The sequence below is a fragment of the Rhinolophus ferrumequinum genome, chromosome 4 (assembly GCF_004115265.2).
Source record: "Rhinolophus ferrumequinum isolate MPI-CBG mRhiFer1 chromosome 4, mRhiFer1_v1.p, whole genome shotgun sequence".
In the NCBI taxonomy this organism is placed as follows: Eukaryota; Metazoa; Chordata; class Mammalia; order Chiroptera; family Rhinolophidae; genus Rhinolophus; species Rhinolophus ferrumequinum.
In genome coordinates this window covers 98326196-98349974 of record NC_046287.1, presented here as the reverse complement: position 1 = coordinate 98349974, position 23779 = coordinate 98326196, and the positions used below count along the sequence as shown (strand labels likewise).

Here is a 23779-nt window from a genome sequence, read left to right as displayed (position 1 = left end):
TGTAAAAAGTGGTATAAAATATTGGAAAGAGTTTATAAAAGGTAGAGTTTATACAAGTGTTAGTGATTATAATTACATTCATAACCAGCGTTGGGTTGAGTTCCTGGTTATATAAGCCTGTTGCTGGATTTTCTCCTCTCTCCTGCCATTTCTGATGGATATGAATTTCAAATCTTAATCTTTCTCTTTTTTCACTTTTGTTTATTAACAATAGATTTTTAAAAGGAAGTAAAGAGGATGGGAAGTAAATTCAATTACTAATGTCAAATAGCCACTTCATGAGACCACAGGCTCTTCTCCTATTCACGTGTGCACAGCTAAAGAACATTCCCGAGCCTCTCGTTCCCAGGCAGGACCCCCTGACTAGTTGTTGCCACTCAGACATGAGCAGAAGTGATGGATCCCTTCCTGCCCGAGGTGGTTAAGAGCAAGCAATCCTGCTCCTGGTTCTCTGCCTTCCCCAGTGTTAAGGCCGAGGGCACACTCAGGGGCCATGTACGATGTGGAGCCCCACTAGACTGAAATGGACTCGTTCTGTTTTACTCAGGCACCGCGAGACACGCACACATGGAACTGAAGGAAGAAGTTTATACTTACAGATCCCTAAAAACAAGAGGCAGACGATGTCATGCAGGGCCACATGGGGAAGTACCAGGGTGAGTCAGGAGGCAGAAGGGGGAGGGGAGAGCATGGCCCAGAGCCTTTATTAGGGTTTTCGTGGGATGGGATGATCCAGGCAGGGTAGGTATGCTGTGTGAGCTTAGGATTGGATCGTTGGGATGATTTCTGCAGGCGCTGGGTTATAGGGCTGTCCCCGGTTGTCTGGTACCTGGCCATAGGGTGGTTTAGGGAGAGATGGGCGTGGTGTGTTTGGTAAAGGAGACGGTGTGGGGGTGGGTTCTAGGCGGGTTGCTTTGTGTCTTGCAGGGGTGTCATTTGCTCTCCCCAGGAATTTGCTAGCTCTGGGAGGGACAGTCTCTCCAGGATCAAGGTCCCAAAGATCAGAGCATCAAAAATAGAGAAAATAAGAAAATATAGACACCACACCCATGGACAATATACTCTTTCATTTGGCGGTGTGACATGAATAAGAAATAAGCCTTGACTGGGTTAAGCCCCTGAGCTTTGGGACTGTTTGTTGTAGCAGCTATTCCTACCCTGGCTAACACACCTCTATGCAAAGGGTGAAATCTGGGAACTCTGACTCACACTTCTTACAACCTTACAGCAAACCCAACTGTTTAAAATATATGTAATACAGAGTTTATCAAAAGAGACACTGAAGCATAAGAAATATTTAACTGAATGAAAACAGTGCCTCTCCCAGCCCAATTCTGTGTTTCCAAAGAACAGTGCTGTAGACGTGCGAGGCAAGACACTGTTAGAGTTTGGCCTACCAATCAATCCACTGCCTTTGAAGCAAACCAAAACAGACAACATACACTGAGTTTGGAAACTTGCTTTTATTTTAAGTGTATTACAACTAGTTATTTAGCTTGACAAGCTATAGTTTCATTTGTATACATTTAAAAGCTTCCAGAGAATTCTGTCTTTCTAGTGTTTAGTGAGCAAGTTCCACTCACTTCATTCATAGGCTGCAGGATTTTAGGAACATTGTCCACACGGTCCTGGGCTCTCAGCAGGTTTTTCTAGATAGCAGAGGCCATGTGGTGTCATTATTCCCTTTTTCTGCCCCATTTAGCACTTAATGTTCATGTCTAGATCTTTTTCATTTATTTCAGATCTTTTTGAAATCTGTACACAGTATGGGCAGTGACTTGTAAAGAGGAACAAAATGTGAACTTATTGTTTGACGTACCTTACTTTTAAATATTGCCTTTTGTTAGTAAACTTGGTGACTGCAATACCCCATTTTTTGGACAGGTCTGGGACATAGTGCAATCAGGTAGATTAGGGAAGTATAAATTAGTGAAATGTTGAATCCTCCCAATTCTACCTCCTAAACAGTCCTTTAATCAATCTATCCACTTCTCTCCACTTTTGTTGTCACTACAAGAGACCAGGCAACAGCCAACCACCGGGACTCCAATCACCAACCACCACCCTCGCCAGTGTGATTACAATAAAATAAATCAGGTATGTGGCTCTTTGCTTATAACCTATCAGTGGCTTCCATTACACATGTACTACCAAGACACATGAGTCCCAAAAGGCCTGGGAAGGTCTGATCTCTTTGTGTCCATCCTTGTAAGAGTGTCACCGCCTTGCTTCCAATCCTTCATTCACACGTGGCTCCTTTCACTTGGAACCACACCCTCTCACCCCATGCTATCCCCACAACCCTTTCTTCTCTACTCTTTTCCTGGCTCACTCCTACCCATCCTTCCACTCTATTATCACATCCTCTGGGATGCAGGCCTTAAAACCAACCTGGACCACGTTAGCCTTCCTTAGAACACATCCATTTGACCTCGAACCTTCCTATTTTATAACACATCTTGCTCAATCTTGCCTTCCCTAGGTTTAACTTCTGTGAGGGCAGGGAACTTGCCCGTTATGTACACTACTGTATCCCCGGAAGCCAGTACTGGCCTGCCACAGACAACATACTCATTATCGTTTTCTTTTAATGAACGAATAATGGAGTTTAAGAAGGTGTAAGCTCACAGAACAATGGCAATGTCGCCCACCCTGAGCTTAATGTGAAACAATGCAAGTCCATACTTACATGATATAAAGTAGCCAAATTTATAGTAACAGGTATAGGTCACAAATAGTTCATGTTAAAATGACCCCAAAATGTGACAGGCAGAGAGAAGTACTATGTTTCATTTTATACACGTGCATTATTATTTCAACGTGCAAAACATGCCTGATCTTACAGCAGCACATTTATTAAAAAGTATAAAATAGCCTTCTACAAAAATGTTGCAAGATTCTGTTGCTCAATTAGTGCCAATATAATACAAATACATATGGTGTTTTCTCTTCTGAAAATGGATGGAAATGGTTTCCAGAGTGTGGACTGGGAAGAAGAGAGAACAAATTTTTTTAGGAATGTTTTTCTCCTAGTAAGTACACAGTATTCTCTTTTCCATCACCTCCCTCTTAAATTTCATCAAGAAAAATCTGAAAATTTGCTTTTTTAAAAATCAAAACTGATTTTACAGTTTTTTGCCAATAACCACATTCCACTTGAAGGAAGGTCGCGAAATATGCAAACTGAATACACCAATGGAAAACCTGAGCATGGTCTGCCCGACACCATGGCTCTGGACGAATTTCGGTCCCTGCGAAGGTGACATCTCTGGTTTTAAACGAGATTCACTTCTCAGATCAAAGGGTGGGAACTCTGGGCAGGCCATAGGAGTAAGCGTAAAGTTGTGATGGTTGGAAGAAATCTGATGTACTGAATTGCTTGACTGGAAAAATTTATTTTGAAAGTTGAAATGAATCATCACCAACTCCATCAGGAAAGGAGTGCTTTGAAAAGTCTCTCCAAAACCATGCAAAAATAAGCAAAGCGAAATTCTTGGAAGCTTTCTCAGGAATGAACAATGTGCTCACACCTTCTCAAAACTATTTCTTCCCAACAATTATGTGCCCAAGTGAACAGCACTGATATGCACCCCAGCCTTTCTCTCTCCGTGGACAGTGGAGGAAAAATTTCTAGTAAATTCCACCAGCTTTGTGACATAAGCCATGTAGCGTACAATGAAAGGAAGCTATTCTAGGCTCCTTGGCCCCTGGTCAAGCAAAACCTTAGGACGCCGAGTGGTGTCTGAGGGACAGCTTCGGGCAGGATTCAGGGTGGAGGGAGGCCTAAAGGCACTCTTCTGTTAGACAGGGGTCCCCCATGCTTTGAGAGTGCCCAGGTTTGTCTCAAATTGGTATCATATTCTTAGGCTTCTTTGGGGGTGTGGGGAGTCCATCCTTCTAAAGGGCAACTCACAGTGTAACAAGATCTCATGTATCTTTAGGGCAGTAAATCAGCCCTCAGAAACAAGAAATATAATTAGTTGCCACATCGTCAATCTTACGTGTTTCTCTACATACTAGTCTTATCTTCTTCAGAGGCAAACCCGACCATGTAACTCTCTTACCCTTCTCAAACCCTTCACTGAAAAAAGTCCCCACCTGGGTGTTAGTGTTCTTATGGTCACCTAACTTCTTTACTGCCCTTTCCAAACACTCCCCCCACCCCACAGCTGCCTCCATAAGAGGCGCTGTTGCTGACACCAGAGGGGATGGGGAAATGTGTGGAGATGTGTTTTATCTATAGTTGCACAAGGACAGAGAAAGAGGGAGGAGAGGGTAGCGACCATGCTCACCGTCCAGGCCAGGGGTGCCCAGTGTCCTGAAAGGCTCCTCAGAGGCTGAAGAAAGTCTAGATAGAGTCCAGGAGCCCCCTTGGGAAATACAGCTGACCCTTGAACAACGCGAGTTTGGACTGCATGGGTCCATTTATATGTGGAGTTTCTTTCAATAAATAAGTAAATATATTTTCTCTCATGATTTTTAAAGTGACATTTTCTTTTCTCTAGCTTATTTTATTGTTAGAATGTAGTACCTAATACATACGACATACAAAAGATGTGTTAAGTGATTGTTTCTGTTATTGATAAGGCTTCCGATTAACAGCAGGCTATTAAGACTTAAGTTTTGGGGGAGTCAAACATTATACATGGTTTTTTGACTCTGTGGGGAGTGAGCGCCCCTAACCCCTGAGGGGTCCAAGGGTCTACTGCAGCATCCATGGCCTCTTCAGCTCTCTCGGCACAGGTCCTGGTGCTTTCCTGGTCCCGGCCAGAAACCTTTCCTCCCCGCCCTTCCCCACACTGCTCTTGCCCCACTTGATCACCCCTTCCTCATCTTTCAAGAACTTAACTACCTCCTTCCGGAAGAAAACTCTCGACCCACTAGACTAAGTTGTGTCCCTGTATTAGAAGGTCACCTGCAGCCTGTAGACACTGCATGCTAGTAAGCCAACACTTACCGTGCTTCCCCGAAAGTAAGACCTAGCCGGACCATTAACTCTAATGCGTCTTTTGGAGCAAAAATTAATATAAGACCCGGTATTATATTACATTACATTAAATTACATTATATTATTTTATATTATATTATATTATATTATATTATATTATATTATATTAGACCCGGCCTTGTTTCACTATAAGTAAATTTTACTATAAGTAAATTTTACTATAAGTAAATTATACTATAAGTAATAATACTATAATAATACTATAAGTAAATACTATAGTAATTTACTTATAGTAAAATAAGATCATGTTTTATATTAATTTTGCTCCAAAAGACGCATTAGAGCTGATGGTCCGGCTAGGTCTGATTTTCAGGGAAACACGGTATTTATGTGATTCCTGATCATCAACTGTGACCTATGTAAGCCCCTACACAGGCAGTATTTATATCCACTGTGCTCTCTGTCTAGAACTCATAGATATGCCGTGATTTTGCTGAATAAATAAGTCCTTCACAAAACATGTCCTCTCCTCTCTACACACACTCCCATCTCCTGGATTTAACCCGCCTTTCGCTCTCCTCCGGAATTCCAGAGACATAACCAGTGTCCCCTTCACCATTTTCTTTCTATCATTCACTTTATAAGACACGATACCTTCATTTTCCCAAAGTGCTTCGATAATACTCTCCTTGACCTAAATCCTATATTGACTCTTCAATGCCTAAAATATTAGGTCCCAATTTCTTAACCTCACATTCAAAGCCCTCTGCAATCCAGCATTCACCTACCTCCTCAAACTTTTCCACGTCTTCCACCCTTGAAGGGGTGAACTTCTCTCCGCTTTCCACAGCTTCCCTGAAATTCCCCACTTTGTCCGGCTCTTACCTCCCTTCCTACACATCTCAATCCTACTTGGACTTCCGGGCTAAGCCTAAACGATATCTCCTCTAACGAGCCATTAGTAATCCCGAATGAAAGGCACCTCTCTGTCAGCTGGTGGAAATCTGATAGCACTTTATTTTTATTTTCCTCGACACGTTTATTGTCTACCTCGTGCTGGAGTTATCCGTGTGGGACTCTAATCTCCCTCATCAGACAAAGAAACTCTTTGAAGGTCAGACCCACATCGATCCCTGCACATGACGCTTAGAGTCTATGGCAGTGCCTTGGCCATAAATATTATGTGAATAAGTAAGGTTAGTGAGCAACAATGCAATCGTTTTTGCTGTGTGCTAATAAGAGAATGTAGAAATTCATTCTAAACATTCATTTAACTTGTTAGCATCAACTAATGATCAAGAATACCGATGGCCTGCTGTTCTATGCCAAATGTACGGACCATTTGCAATTTATTTCAACTTAAACCATTTCACTCAATAGGTTAATGTTTATAACACGACTGAAAGAAAGCCCTCCAGTCTAAAGGCTTAATAAATACAATGAAATAATGATGATGATCAAGACGGTGTGAATAAAAACTGGGGAAAAAAAGTCACCCGATTGACTGGCTGCCAGGCAAATTGCCAGATTGGAGGGAGGCAGATAAGGGTGGCAGAAGCTAACTTGAAATTCACTTGGCGACATCTCAGGTAAATTAGCAAGGTTGGGAGTCTGTCCCTTTTCGTCCACATGAGGTAAATGAGAGCATCTGCATAATGGGATCTAGTGAACCCAGCAATTCCACCGTGAACAGCAAGCCACAACCTCATCCCACATAATTATAACTCCAGGATTAAAAAACCATTGTTTCTACTGCAGAATGGGGCCACGTTCGTTCCTTTTGAAGCAGGCAAATAAATGATCATCTTGTAAAACTTCTGAGAGTCCACAGGCAAGCCCCTCGGATTTGGGAACAGAGTGCACTGTCTACATAAGGTAGAGTAAGGGCTCTGGAAGCAGTACCTGTGGTCAGTTCACACTATTTACTTCCTACGTATGAAAGGCTGGCTTCAGGGACAAAAGGACAATTGCCAAAATTGTTTTTATGCTTATCAGACACCTTGCTTCCCATCACCAGTCGGTCCTGATACAATGGTTGTTGCTTCTACCATCAAATTGTCAGAGCTTCTAAAACAAACCACATTCAATACTCTTATACTTGTAAACGCTTACTCATGAAACCATTTCAAAATAAATTAAATCTACTCTGAGTAAAGATGAATCACAGGAAAGCTTTAGAGTTAAAAGAAAATGATTCCACTAGAATGCTCCTTTGGGGGTGGGAGTGGGGGTGGGGCTAGAAGCAGAAAATGTTATTTTTTGATCTAGAGACTTAGGGACCCTCGAAGGAGAAGGAGGTCTGATGAAATGGAAAGAATAGGTCATAGGGTATAATTAAATTGGCTGTGCATGCATTTTCTCTAACTGTCAGTATTTAGTAGGTTAAACAATATCAGTGAGGATGAATCATTTCTGTTTGAAGCACAAACACATTGACAGAGAAACAAAGACACTTGGAAACTTTATATTCTCTGGGTCTCTGAACAATCAAAGGCCTCGTCTAGTCAACATTTAGAGTAATTTTTCCCAGGGGGATTATTACTATTTGACAGGGATGAAAGAGTAGCATTCTTGTGACACATTTTCGTTTTCTGAGACTAAAAGCTACATTTTGGATGTATTAAGAAATACACACAAATGCAGCTGGCCACATTTCTCCCACTTCTTCTAGCTAGAGGGAAGGCTACAACCAATCGGGAGACTCAGCACTCAAAGAAACTTTAAAAGTTTGCTTGAAAAGTGAATATCAAATAGAGGTGATTTTTCAGAAAATAGGGTTAAGATTAAACTCTTGTGAGACTGGAGGTTTTCTGCTTACAGGTATGCGTAGTTTGGAAAACAAAAGTCCAAGTAATTAACAGATAATGCCAAGCTCATGGACAAGAGGCATGGATGTTTCATTCCAATACTGTGCTTTTCTTTAAGATCCTTAACTCAAACAGTTATTAAAACTAAAGTGTAGGTCTCCTAGTATTGAAACTCTCCAGGCAACTGGAAAGAAAAACGGGTGTTCGGAGCCAGAATGGATGACACCTACAAGCTATAAACCTGAGACCAGCCCTCATTCGATTTCAGGTATGTTTTCCTTCTGAAATTTGTTCTTGTGATCTCTAGGTCTGCAGAACCGGGGGCGGGGGGGAAATAAAATTGTGAACAACTGGCCCCAGAGGGACTGCAAAGCCCCACGCTGACAGTTGGAATCATGAAGCCGTTACCATGCTCCAGCGCCTTCATGGGAAACCAGAAGAGGATGAGGGAGTGGACCAAGGCGTTGATGCAGTGACCCCAGAAAACCTACGGGAAAACAGACCGAGGGAGTCAGGAGCTGCCCACAACTCTTGACCTCTGTGTAACTCAACAAATGCCTCACTGTGAAGGATGCTGGCAGCGTGTTGCACAGCTCCAGAAGCAGCATATTATTCTTGGAGTTAAAAAAACAAAACAAAACCATTTCCTCATTTTTACACACAAATGACTGGACTATCTCCAGATACTATTACTTAGTACAAAGACCTACATATATATACCCACATACATAGAGCAATATACAATCTACCCACATCAGAAAAATGAATTATGAACCGTTTTCTTTAGAGTCCTAAGAAAGACAACAAAATCTTTCAATCAGCCCGAAAAAGGGCATTAGGTCAAAAGTGTTAATAGGAGACTGAAACGGTGTATTTTTTGAAAGCATTGAAAATATTTAAAATGTAAATTCTTACACAGCATTCTCACTCTTTTGTGTGACTCCTTAAAATCCCTCCCATTCCACTTATTAACTTTAAGGATTTTGGTTAATGTCATGCACATTTAAAAATTCTCTTTATTTGAACACTTGAAAGGTCAAACAAAAGAACCTGAAGTTTAGCTTGTTCTAAATTATCATTTCATAAATGAATTTCAGTCATCTTTTTAACCACTAAGATGACAGAATTCAATCTACTAAAGCCAGATTTAATTTACTTGAAAATCTACAAATTGTCCTGGGAACTCTCATATAGTTTGATCCTAAGTAGTAATGGGACAACAGAAAATAATAAAAAATTATAAGACAAAGGGATTTTCCCATTTTCAATGTTCATTCTTTTCTACTTTTCCCCTGACCTCTGCATGCCCTTGCCCTTCCCACTCTCCCCTCCAAATCTTCAACGTGCAAATAATAAGTCTCAGATCATTCTCAGCTCAACTACCTTTAATGCAGGGGTGTCCAAACTGCGGCCCGCGGGCCAACTGCGGCCCGCAATCCATTGTTAATTGGCCCGCAGCAAATTCCAAAAATATATTTAGTTTCCTTAAATAAACCAGGTGAGGCAATACGTACTTCACCTCGAGTGAGTGGCCCGGCTGTTTGTGTATTTTTACTGCATATGGCCCTTGGTGAAAAAAGTTGAAAAAAATTTGGACACCCCTGCTTTAATGGGTCCATTCCCTACGTAGTTTGCATCTTATGTGGCCTTTGAATTCAAACTGTAAAAAACAGATATGATTTAAGTAAATAACGCAGAGCAAACAGGCCATATTTCCCCTTCATAGAATTGTAGCAAACCAGGACTAATACAATGGCCGTCCAAGTCTCTTTGTGTTTGGAAGACACTAGAACCAATAGGATCCCTAGTCACACCTGACTCACAACAAAGCCTTCAGAGATTGTTTTCTTACTGAGGAAGTCCTATGTCATGCTCGTAAGGCCCCAGAGGCTATCCTAGCAAAGCGTGCACACCACCAGCCTACAGCACTGGAACTGACCCGGGCAACAGACTTCTGTGTAAACTTCCTCATCTCCTCCTGCACAAAAACCCGACAGAAACACAGCCATGCAGGCATGTTCACATCTCTGCCTCTTCCACCAAGCCAGGCATGTGTCTTCCCTTCTAGCCGGCGGCACAGAACCGCTCTGCCACTCTTAGCTGTGACGGACAGGCTGGGTGAGATCCCCTTTGCCACCACGACTGCGGAATCACTGTGACACCTAACCCAGCAGCTGCTTGGTTCCTCTCAGGATTGTCTTTTCTGTCTAGATGCTTTCTCTTTTCTGATTCTCCAGACTGACAAAAAACAAAACAAACAAACAAAACAAAACAACAACAACAACACCCACGACTGACTCGATTTCTGTGTTTACTTCTGGCCAATTTTAATCACTAGCTACACAAACATTTTCTTTCAAATGAAGAAAACAAGCAATAGGTAGCGAGAAGGCTCTGGGAGGCAAGCTCCAGCCCACCTCAATGCAGGACCTGACAGAAGGGAGATAGCCCCTCTGATGGCTGATTCTAAAGGAGTCGGGGCCCTCGCTGCCGCTGGCCACACAGGTGTCAGAGACACGCGTGGAGGAGAGGGGAGGAGCCGACGAAGACTAACTGAAAGGAGCACCACATGCAACATGACAACTTCCCTTCTAGTCTGGCATCTCAGATCCACTAACTAGGCTTGTTATATTGGGAGAGGGCCTGGTCTCACCTCTTCCAAATGGTCTCTCTAAAGCAGGGCTGTCCAAACTTTTTTCAACGTTTTTCACCAAGGACCACATGCGGTAAAATACACAAACAGCCGGGCCACTCACTAGAGGTGAAGTACGTGTTGCCTCACCTGGTTTATTTAAGTAAACTGAATATATTTTTGGAATTTGCTGCGGGCCAATGAACAATGGATCGCGGGGCGCAGTTGGCCTGTGGGCCGCAGTTTGGACACCCCTGGTCTAACGTGTCAGCTACCTCACAGGCGGGTAACTAGAGCTGGAAGACAAAAAGCAGTGTGCATGCCTTTCTGAGGTGACAACTCTGAGATGATAACATTCTGTTTACCTTCGTGTTGAAGCCCTCAGCATTCTGGGTAATTTTGTAGAGCTGTGGAAACCTGAGCATGCTCTCCTGAGTGCAGGACCTCTCGAAGATCCCCAGAGTGAAGGGTGGCAATGCGGTGAAAATCTGCGTGGAGAACAACGAGCCATTAAAGGAGGCCTCTCCGATTCACACAGTTCCAGTGTTTCAGTTCTATGGAATGATGACTTAACTTTCAGTCAAGTCCAAACCTGAGAGTCAGTGACTCATAGCTCCCCAGACACCCTCCAAACAAAGACAATTAAACGAAAGATCATTTTTAACTGTTACTTAATCAGCATGAAATGAATACATTGAACACTGAAAACAACATGGCAAATATTTGATCAGCCAAGAAGTCTTGTTAAATTAACAACTGCCGTCCTTTGTAAAAAGAAGTGGTGATTCAGAATCATATCTTCCTTAGCTTTGTGAAGTGTGGCTGTGTTTTCTGTCAGCGCCAGCTGACGCACACATTTACAACTTCCCATCCTGCTCTTACACTCAAGTTTCAGGAAGCACGATGTACTTCATCCATTTATTCATTTGACAGACATTAATTGGGAATGAATTATGGGCCAGAGACTGTGATAAGCATCAGGAATACAGAGATATAAAAACAGAAGAAGACAGAAAGAAAACAAGCAGGTCTCTGACCTCCAGGAACTCTGTCTACTGCAGAGGTAGAGACGGGGCGGCCGGCAGAGGGCACATAAATAAACATAAAATGCGGTGCTCTGCAAAATTACTTATGGGGGAGAGAATGGGAAGGAGAAGGGACAGTCAACAAAGCATTCTTGGACCAAAGAGCATCTGACCTGTAAGGCACTGGTCCTATAGGATTTGGCAGGACGAGAGGGGACCTGGGTGAGAGGGGTGCAGAAGGAAGCGTTCCCATGAAATGATACTCCTCGCAAAGCTTGGAGGCATGAACACACAGAGCACATTTGAGGAAAGCATCTAAGACACCCAGGATGGTGGCTGGCTGAGGGGACAGTGTAAGACAAGGCTGGCAAGGAGATGAGACAGCCTCTTGGGATGATGAGTTCTTGGGCAAGTGCTGCAAAGACTTTTACCTGTAGTACTCTAGAGGGGAGTGACATGCCCACATTTGTGTTTTAGAAAGAGAAAGCCAGATGCTGAAGGAAAGGTTTGGAATCAACATGTCATTTCAGCCCAGGAGGTGTGGCAGCCCCGTGGGTCATTTTCCTCCGGCGTTCTGGACACACGGGACGCAGAGAGTGGATCCTTCACTGCTTAGCATCAGCATCGAGCATATCCATTCCCACAAAGCCAGCAAGCTTTCGAGCCTGTGGGAACTGGATGCACGGTCTCTAAGAGAACTGTGAATGCACAGCAGTTATGGGAGCCTGTGGGTCTGGCCAGGGAAGTAAGCCTTTTCCCTATCTGTTAGGAGAAAGCCATCGATGTGATGGAGTAAGGCCAAAAAAACTCGCAGGCTGCTCCTTCACCTGGGAACAGACAGGAAAACAGCCCTGGGATTTCAGTGTTCTGCAGATTTCAAGGAGGAAAAGACCAAGAGTGGTTGCCCTCACTCCCCTCACCTGAACAGAAGTCACCTGTTTAATGGCTAGAAGAAGGCTCTCCAAACAAACATCTCAGAAGCTCTGTCCCCTCTTAGTCCATACACACACCCTCATTTCTTTTGCTTAAATGTGCTATTCTGCATGCTGTTTACACGGACACCTTATTTTTCCTTTTCCTTTTTGACTTGACTTTCTCCTTCTATCCACTTCAAAGCCTCCCTTGCCCTTCCCCATTAGGCTACCAAGCTAGGAGGCCCTCTCGTATGTGTCACGCTGTTTACAGCCTACCACATATACATACACACTGTTAGGGGATCATTAGTTGTTTTACAGAAACAAGATATTATACACATTTTTCTTCAACATAGTTTTCTCACTAAACCAAACATCATGGGAAGCCCTCTGAGTCCTGTGGGTCTGACCCTAATGTAGCCTTTTCATGCTCACATAATAATTCATAGCATGGATGGACCATATTTTTTTAACCATTCACCTATGGATAGGCATTCATTTTTGTTTCCAGATCTTTGTTCCCACAAACATTATGTAACAAACATCTATTAATAGAATGCATACTTTTCTTTTATAATATACATACTTTTTCTTTTATTTCGATGGGACAGATTCCCAGAAGTTGGGTTGCTGGGTAAAAAGATTTTTAATTGTATAGGATTCTTCTCGGTTGCTTTTAAAAAAGGTTCCAACCATTTATCTTTCCCTCCCAAAGGACAACAGTAATCTTCGCCCTGCTTTCTTATCAGCAATGGCTGTTATGTTATATTTAATATTCTCCAGTTTGAAAAATTAAAGATATTAACTCTTTCTTTAGAAAAATTTACATTTCCCCAACTACCAGTGACTTTGAGCATGTGCCCATATATTTGTTGAACATTTGGATTTGGAATTCTGTGAAATGTCTAGTCCAGTACTTGTCCATTTTCTACTCATGGTTTATCCCCCTTTTCTAACAGTTCTTTGAGTATAATAGACATCAACTCTGTCTTAAGACGTTATACAATTAAATCCAAATGCACCTTGGCCCACTCACTTTCTTTATGGTTTCTTTCACTATACAAAAACTTTTAATTTTCATGTGGTCAAGAATAGCTTCTGAGTGTCCAATTGTGGTTATGGAAGTTTTCAGGAGTTTCTTTCAGGATTCTTAGAGTTTTATTTTTTCATTATGTCTTAGTATACTTGGAATTTACTTACTACGTGGTTTAAGATTAGAGTCTGATTTTATTTTTTTTCCAAATAAAGAACCACTTGTGAGAATATAACTAATCGATCCACACTTTTCCACTAAACTGAAATACCATCTTTGACATTTACTACATTCTCATGTGTTATAGATCTAGAATCTAGAAGTGGGATCTGGTTCTAGATTCTCTGGCTTATTCGTCTAGTTCTATGCTAATATCACACAGGTTTGGTTATGGTAGCTTTAGAGTATAGTCTGATGTTTAACAAAGATGAGTCTACCCTTATGATTGCTCCTTTTTGAACAACATGCTTTGCATGTTTATTCTCAGGTAGTTGTTAATCTCATTTATACTTTAATATCATTTTATGCAACTCCTCTCCTTCCACCCCAAAACAATCACTTATTGGAGTTCTCTTTGGAATCAGATAAATTTATATATTAACTTTAGAGGAGTTTATTCTTTTATGATACTAAATCTTCCCACACAAAAAAGTAGTATGCATTTTCCATTTGTTCAAATCTTGTTTCATATACATTGGAAGATTTCGTTCTTTTTCATAAAATAAATTATAAAAATTTCTATAAAGTATTATAAAAATTATTCCTATGCAATGTATTATAATTTGATATATATTTGATATGTAATTTGATATATAATGTATTATATTTGATATTACAAGGTAAGATAATTTGAATTGTTATTCTGAAAGAATTATTACTCCCTTTGCATTTTTAAGCGCTCATTGCTAGAGTGAAAAAAAAAAGCTACTGTGTGCTAGAATTTAAAAAGCTATTGATTTTTATGTGTTTACTATGGCTCTGGTCACCTTATCAAATTCTCTTATCATTCCAGTATTTCTTTACTAGTTTCTTTTGGGTTTTCTATGTATACAATCATACAAGAACATATTTACATGGCCATTTTTATGTGCATATTTGTATAAGCACAGAAATAGTTCATCTTTTTTTCTAGTAAATTTAATAGTTGTTTAATTTTCATGGCAGTCGCTGAAAATTCCAAAACAATGCTGAATTATATGGTGATGGCAATCATCCCTAACTAATTTCTTACTTAAAATTGAAAAAGTTTTAGAATTTTACCATTTATAGCAACATGCTAGTGGTGTTTTATATAAAGAGTCTGCATTATGTTAATTGGCTTCTTTCTTTCCTATTTTACTTAGACTTTGTATTTTGGGTGTGGCAGCTGAATTGCCTCATATATTTTTGCAGCATCTACTGGTGGGATCAAGTTTTTCTTCTTTATTTTGTTGATATAGTGATATTTAGAAATTTGTAATCTCCTGTACTCCTGAAATAAATACTACTTGGTGAAATATTTTATTCTTTTGATACGCTCTTGAACTCTATTTGCTGATATTTTACTTAGAATTTTGTATTTATGTTTATAAGTGAGGCTGGCTATGGATTTTCTTTCAATTAGGCTGGTTTGATACAATTAAATAGGACAAATTTTCTGAAACAGTTTTAAAAAGTTATTTCTTTCCTAAAACATAGATACAATTTAGCTGAAATCCACCTGACAATGGTAGCTTTTGTCACTGGTGGTCTCTTTACTCTCATTCTAACCATAAAATAAAATGATGTAGAAATTGGAGATTAACAGAATAATAATGAGAAGCTAATGAGATAGCATTCATTCATCATTTTGGGAAATGTGAGAGTTTAAGTCAGTTTTCATGCTATTCAATCTGCTATGAGAGTTAAACTGAGAAGCAATGATGTGTTACTTGAGATGGCTTGGAGAATCAGACATAAGGAATAAGTACAGAAGAAGAAAAAGCAGGAGAAACACTGCTTGAAGAAAAGAGCAAGGGAGAACCCCAGCACAGAAGAGGGGTCCATAGTAAATGCCTCAGGTGTCACCAATTGCCTCTTGCACTGGGTCTTTGCGGAGTGATACTGGAGAGAAAAAGAACTGCTAAATAGGACATTATTGGAACAATCATACTATAATTGGAATATGGACTGAAGTGGATTATTGTATCCATGTTAAATTTTCAGATTTTGGTCATTATCCTGCGGTTATGCAAGAGAATGGTCTCAGTAATTATGCAGTAAGGTATTAAGCAGTAAAGGGCATGATGTGTTACCCGGTTCAAACTAAATGCGTTCGCAGGGGTGTGTGCACACATGCCTGTGGGCGAACCTCCGTGTTCTCAAAACGTTTGGCCCTTTCAGCATGATGGACTCTGGAGGCCAGTGATCCTTCTGACCCCATTTCACAGATCCTTGATGTCCCTCCCCACGTTCCGCCACCACTCCTTGGTGGTCCATTCCAACACATGCACTGTGGACTCCTAAGTAACATAGGGCATTTCACCTTGAAATTCACTTCTCCACTGCAATATTCTCCTCTCTGTAATCTGGGGGACAAAAAGTACATAAAGCACGTTCCCAACCCTAGTGATCAAAGGTCACTGTGAGTCTTAAACTTTAATGTGCATAAGCATCACTAGAAAAATTTCTTTAAAATGCAGTATCCCTGAGAAACTCTTTGTTAAGTTGGGGTGGAGCTCAGGAGCCTGAATCTTCAAAAAAGTCCTGGTTATTCTCATGCAGGTAGTCTGTGGACCGTATTTTGGCCAATGCCATCCTACAGCCTATCAGCACCTTATGAACAGTAGGCACACAGTTCAAATTTATTGGATTCATTGGAATTGCCCAGGGCAATGGAATTAAGAAAAAAATCCAGCTCTCATACCCTGAGCATGAAAACAGGGCTAAAATCCATTTGTCGTACAACCAGGTGACATGTATTCCAGTCCTGGCTTTGGCTCTAAATCGTAGTCTCCTAGGTCTCAGCCTCGTATTTTTAAATACATATGAGGGCATGGGGTTGGCCCTTCCCAGCGCTAAATCACTATGAAGCAGTCAGCATATTTCCCACTAAAGGGGCGCATAATTTTAACCTGCTTGAAACAGTTGTAAGTCCTGCGAAGTTAATGTGACATGGGGAGTTCCTTAAGCCCGTATCGAGGTGGTAGGCGGATGGAGGAGCTTTTCTAGCACAAGTGATAAGTGAGCATCGACTCAGCCCTGCTCTCACCACCTGTCACCTTTGTCTCTTTGGGGTTAAGGATTAGCAATGAACGTTACTAACAGTTACTAACTGACCGATGCTGCTTAAACTCAAGATCCGAACTCAATCTCAGTGGCATCTTCGTCTACACATCTGATCGTCTTAACCTGTAAGCTACACAGGACTGGTACAACTGTATGCAGCATTTTATACCTAGCACCCAGTGTCATAGCTAATTAAAAAAAAAAGAAAGAAAGAAAAAGAAGAAAGAGTTGAGTGCACGGGTGACTTGAATATCTAGCCACAAATGTATATACAAGCTGTAAATATTTATAGCGCCACAATTTATATTATTGTATGTCTGGTAACTTCCATCTACGCCTATCTGTGATGACTGCTTCAGAGTCTAAAGCCCCCTGGAGCAGAGAAGTGGGAGTTAGTGTCCGAATTACGTGTGAAAGTGCAACTTAAAAATGTACCATATGGGGGTCTCTAAAGCACTAAGCTACAAGCCCCTTCCTTCTTCCTGCCAGTAAAACAGAAAGCTAAGTAGCTACTTAGTCATTTTATGTAGCTTAGAATTTATATTTATTTCTAGCTTTTGCATTCATTACAGTCAAGTAATGAAAAAAAGAACTCTAAAATTGTAAAAAAATACCAAATAAGCTGATTACCATTCACCCTAGGAGCTGGAAGTCAGAATTCATTATTTTAGCACAAACTGGGGAAGAAAACCTTCTACAAGGACAGATGCTCTTTTAAGAAGGCCAAAGAGGAGAACAGCAGATCACATACTGTATGTTCGTACCTATGTTAAAGAATTCAGAAATAAATCGACAAAGTGGAATGAGTTTAGATGTAGTTCAGAAATTTTACTTGAGCTCCAAACATGAAAATGTAGCACAGGCATTGAGTAAGGAGGTAACAAGGGTCTATTATCAAGATATATGGCTTAATAATTTCATGGGGTTATTCCAGAATGATCTGCGATGATTGAAACCATGTGTGCAGAGTTTGGGCTTCTGCAGGATGTGTCGCAGCAACAAAGACCGCAAAGCTGCCTGCTATGTATACACATGATTGACTTAGATACACTCCCCAGACATAAACAGTCAAGGACTGTCACTGAAGCCCTGTGTGCTATCAGATAGAGATGGAGAATGCTTACCACATTGTACAAGCCGATGCACCAACGTTCAAATAAAATCTGCCCAGAAAATCCATTAACAAAGGCGAACCAAAGCTGAAAGAGAAGAAAGTTCATGAAGTTTTATATCAATATTGACCTAAATGTTTCCATTCGCTGGAGAAGTAGCGGGAATGTGGACCACCAGCTGGACACAGCTGCTAAGGGATACAAAGCCACAGGACCATAGCAGTTGTTCTTTCAGAAAATATAAATTCCCAGGATCACACATACCAACATTTTAAGGAAAATTTGTATTTAAGGCATACGACGATTTTAAGACGTAATATGCACATAGTAACAGAAAAGCAATTTATGTTTAATTTATATCTAGTACGTTTTGTGTCAATACTCTCTTATTGGCTAGAAGAGTCTTAACTTCATGTCTTTTTTTCTCTACAGAGTTGATTGCGTAAATATAATTTATCTTTGTAGGACTTCCAAATAGATAAAAATTTAAAAAAAACAAGAACTCTTCTGCTGGTCACGTGTCTTCTTGAAATGTTGACCCTCTTTAATCGAGTGTCCACAACCACAGCAAAGGTGAAAGCACAATATATGAAAGAAACATGCTTAAATCATCTTTTGGAGGAACATGGGTTTGTATAAATAAATCAAATGGGTTGTATAAGTAGATTTAAAAAATTATTAGTCATGTCTTCAAGCAGTCTATAATTCTGATTAGGGAAGACTGGCATAAAAACTACTACAGAGTGCCAGGGGCATGCATGACAAGGGAATAAAACTTTTTTGGAGAAGGGACGGTCGCTCAGGTATAACGAGAAGAGGGGGAGGTGGTAGGAGTGGAGTACGAGGGGGCTGAGCCATCCTCAGGAGGGACCGAATACGGAATACGGAATACAAAATGCTGCTGTAGAAAATTCAGCTCAATTGATAGGATACGGGAGGATTCCAGTGAGTTGAGTAGACTTTAAAGTATCTCGTGCCAATCACAGACTCCACCTTCGTAGTGTGACATCGTGTGGCACTCGGCGTTACCAAGTTGGCACACTGGCCACACAACAGCTGCCCCACGATAATCTGAGTTGAGATCAGCTCTGCTACTGAAATTTTACTGAGTCAGATTTTTCAAAATCAGTCTCTTGACACCACTAGACAAGGCTTCTTGAGACAGAAATTCCCCATCCCGAGCAACTGTATGATATTTGGAACAAACAGGGGCTCTCCGAGTCCCAGTGGGATCACATGACTCGTACCTCAAGCCAATCGCCAGATGAAGTTTTCTTAAGCACAAACTTCATCGTCTTATTCCTTAGTTCAAAAAGCTACAAGGGATCCCTCCTAAATCTAAGATAAGCTTGCTGCCCCTTAAAAATCTTTCCACACTCCTATTCACTCAGAATTTCAGCTATCTCCCAAGAGGTCCCCATGAGACTTGGCTATTCTTAGTGAAGAAATATTGGTGGAGAAGTAAGAATCAGAAGTTTGTGCCATGCTCTGTACTCAAAATATTTTTACAACACCTTTTCTAATATTAGCCATCCCTAAAATGACAGTTTCAATGGCACTGCCTCCTCCCACTGCAGGCTTGGCAATCAATCCTTCAATCAAACTTTTAGTGCCGTGCGAGTCTGGATCCACACCTGATTCAACATATTTGTAAATTGTTCCAAGGATTTTAACCTAATTTCCCCAAGATTATACTTCTATAGTCTCCTATTCAAACAACTGAGCAAACATTGATAAATGTCTAGTAAACATGTAACTATTTTATTGCTTCACTTGGTTAATGTATTGCCTTTTGTTGAAGGTAGTGATATTTCTATTGCCCTCCCCTCCCTAATAATCAATCGAAACCAGCAAAATAATTGAAAATAGAAAAGAGATAACTACTTTCAATGAACTACTTTCAACTACTTTCAACTTAGTTAAAACTACAAAGAACATAGAATAGAAGCTGATATATATGACAAGATTAGATCAAATCAGGGGAGAATGTCAATAACAGACAAAACCTAAAGAGTAAAAAGATTTACAAGAAATATGTGAAACAACCCAAGAAGTAGCTGAACCAACTCGTATTTAGAGGGTGAAATCTAGAGGTAGGGACAAGTCATGACAAGTCCGTGGCCTGATTCAGCACAGCAGGCAAATTGCAGTTAAAGGGCTCTGTATGCACACATGTCTTCTCCCCCACCCCCACCCCAAGAAGCAAGTGAGGAGAATGGCGGGCACAGGAGGGAGCATAAGTGGCAATCAACTTGGCAGACACTGATGGAGGTAGACTGAAAGGAAATAAATACGAAACAATCTAACAGAAAACCCCATAACATACAGAAATTCACTGTCAGACATACAGGCTTCTCTGATTCATCCAAGGAGAAGAAATGGTGGGGAGGGACGTGCCTCCACACAAAGTGATACATGCATGACCAGTGCAGAAGAGACTAAAAATTTGATGGGAAAGTGTTCTGAAACAACTTTGAAGACCCCTCCCCAGACATCATCAAAAAATAATAAAGAAAAAAATAAAGGAATGTAACAAAAAGTATATGAAACAATTTTTACAGCAAGAACCAGATCACATGACAGAAGAAAATTTCGAATGCTCTTGGTGATACCTAAGGACTTAAAGAAAACGTGGCCTTCTTTCAAGCAAGAGCTAAAATTAGATATGTAAGGTATCAAAGAAAGAAACAAATAAGAAAAGATTCAAGGTACACGGAGGGAAATATATCCCAGAATTGACATTGCTGAATCTACTTTCAGTGGTGGGTAGAGCAGGCTTGAGAAAAGGAATGAACAAAGGACAAAATGTAACACTGATTTTAAGACAAACTAACAGCCTTTTAAAGATGATTTAAAAACATTCCAAAAAGGTATACCTTGAAAAAAAGAACAAGTAGAATAGAAAAAAAAATGTTAAAAGATGTATTAAAAGAAAATTTTCTGAAATATTCCAAAACCTTAATCAGCAAATGTTGAGGGCACCCATTGTCCCCAGGAAACAAAACAACAGCTACAGAAAGACCTACACCTACACATATCCTGATATGTGAGTGAATTCATGAGTTTTAAAATTCTGTTAAGATTAATTCTCTAATATATTCAGGCAAAAAAACCCCAATTAACCTGCAAGGGGAAAAACCAAGTTGGCTTCATATTTCTCTCTAGCAGTATACAATACCAGAAGCCAGTAGTGAATGTTTACAAGTCCTTAGGGAAACAAAGCATGACAAGAATTTTAGCAAAATATAGAAACCAAGGAAACAGTAAAAGCTGAAAACATTACATAAAATGTGATGACAGAAGACTACCAAATATGTCTGTTATATTAATAATACAAAAATTTTAAATTCTCAATGGATAAAAAAAATAAAATCCAAAATATGTATATGCTATGCACAAGAGAAACATGTCAAACAAACATGAAAAAGAAACACTAATCGAATAAGATGGATTTCATAACCCTGACTTACAAAGCCTTACAGATGAGGTCTTCTCCTACTGTTCTAACAACACAGCTTCTCCTTCAGTAAGCTACAATGGCTCCCATTGGTTCCTTGTAAGTATCATGTATGGATCCAGCTTAATATTTGGCATCCAAAGATGAGGCAGTTATGTTATCATTTGGGTAATAAGCCATCATTGCCTCACTTGTTTCAAATGCCCTTTATTGTCTAACGGATTTTTACCATGGCATTCAGAAAAAAATTATATGGTATTTTGGTCTCACTCCATATACTCAAATTAATTATAGAGGCATTGAATTTTTAAGCATAAAAAACAAAGCAAGACCTCTGGGATAACATCAAGCGCAACAACATGCGCATCATAGGAATACCAGAAGGTGAAGAGAGTAAGCAAGGGATTGAGAACATATTTGAAGTAATAATGTCTGAAAACTTCCCCAACCTGATGAAGGAAACCAACATACAAGCCCAGGAAGTGCAGAGAGTTCCAACCAGGGTAAACCCAAACAGGTCCACACCAAGACACATTATAGTTAAAATGGCAAAGCTTAAAGACAAAGAGAGAATCCTAAAAGCAGCAAGAGAAAGACGGAGGGTTACATACAAGGGAACTCCCATAAGACTATCAAATGATTTTTCTACAGAAACATTGAAGGCCAGGAGGGAGTGGCAGGAGATACTCAAAGTGATGGAAAACAAAGGCCTACAACCTAGATTGCTTTATCCAGTAAGGCTATCATTTAAAGTTGATGGAGAGATAAAGAGCTTTCCAGAAAAAAATAAGCTAAAGGAATTTATTACAACCAAGCCAGCATTGCAAGAAATACTAAAAGGACTTCTGTAAATAGAAGAAAGATCAAAACAACCTAACTACAAATTTAAAAATGGCAATAACTATGTACCTATCAATAATCACTTTAAATGTAAATGGATTAAATGCTCCAATCAAGAGACATAGGGTGGCTGACTGGATAAGAAAGCAAGACCCTTGTATATGCTGTATACAAGAGACTCACCTCAGAACAAAAGACACACACAGGCTGAAAGTGAAGGGTTGGAGTAAGATATTTCATGCAAATGGAAACGACAAAAAAGCTGGAGTTGCAATACTTATATCTGACAAAATAGACTTTAAAATGAAGAACATACTAAAAGATAAAGATGGGCACTATATAATAATAAAGGGATCGATCCGACAAGAGGACATAACCCTAGTAAACATCTATGCACCCAACATAGGAGCACCTAAATATATAAAACAGGTACTGACTGACATAAAGACAGAGATCAACAGTAACACTATTATAGTAGGGGACTTCAACACACCTCTGACAACAAGGGACAGGTATTCCAGACAGAAAATCAATATGGAAACAACAGCCTTAAATGATACATTGGACCACTTGGATTTAATCGATATTTTCAGAACATTTCACCCCAATGCTGCAAAATACACGTTTTTCTCAAGCGCACATGGAACATTTTCCAAGATAGATCATATGTTAGGCCACAAAACAAGTCTTGATAAATTTTAGAAAATTGAAATCATACCAATTGTCTTCTCTGATCACAATGCTATGAAATTAGAAATGAACTACAGGAAAAAAACTGGAAGACACACCAATTCATGGAGGCTGAATAACTTATTACTAAATAATGAATGGGTCAAGCAGGAGATCAAGGAAGAAATCAAAAGATATCTTGAGACAAACGAAAATGAAAACACGACGACCCAAAATCTATGGGATGCTGGGAAAGCAGTCCTAAGAGGGAAATTCATACCTTTGCAGGCCTACCTAAAGAAACAAGAAACATCACTAATCAACAGTTTATCTTCACATTTAAGGGATTTGGAAAAACAACAGCAAAATAAGCCCAAAGGGAGCACAAGGAAGGAGATAATAAAGAGCAGAGCAGAAATAAATGAAATAGAAACCAGAAAAACAATACAAAAGATCAATGAATCCAAGAGTTGGTTCTTAGAGAAGATAAACAAAATCGACAAACCTTTAGCCAGACTCATTAAAAAAAAGAGAGAGAGGACCCAAATTAATAAAATCAGAAATGAAAGAGGAGAAGTGACAACGGACACTGCAGAAATACAAAGAGTTTTAAGAAGTTACTATGAGCAACTATATGCCAACAAATTTGACAATCTGGAAGAAATGGACAATTTTCTAGAGGCGTACAACCTTCCAAGTCTAACTCAAGAAGAAACAGAAAACCTGAATAGACTGATTACCACCACGGAAATTGAATCAGTAATCAACAGTCTCCCAACAAACAAAAGCCCTGGACCAGATGGCTTTACAGGTGAATTTTACAAAACGTTCAAAAAAGAATTATCACCTATTCTCCTCAAGCTCTTCCAAAAAATCCAGAAGGAAGGAAGACTCCCAAACACTTTTTACAAAGCCACTATCACCCTGATCCCAAAATCAGACAAAGACACCATAAAAAAAGAAAACTACAGGCCGATATCTCTAATGAACATAGATGCAAAAATCCTCAACAAAATATTAGCGAACAGAATTCAGCAATACATTAAAAAGATCATTCACCATGATCAAGTGGGATTCATCCCTGGTATGCAAGGGT

At 40.0% G+C, this 23779-nt stretch overlaps 1 protein-coding gene across 1 annotated transcript in view; it reads right to left on the bottom strand.

Moving 5' to 3' along the window:
• ATP8A2 (ATPase phospholipid transporting 8A2) overlaps positions 1-23779 on the bottom strand; it is a 555010-nt gene that overhangs the window by 136554 nt on the left and 394677 nt on the right. Inside the window, exons 28-30 of the mRNA XM_033104468.1 lie at positions 17730-17804; positions 10753-10875; positions 8164-8242 (exon numbers count right to left, since the gene is read on the bottom strand). Coding sequence (XP_032960359.1) covers positions 8164-8242; positions 10753-10875; positions 17730-17804 — 277 coding nt within the window. The remainder of the gene's footprint in view (positions 1-8163; positions 8243-10752; positions 10876-17729; positions 17805-23779) is intronic.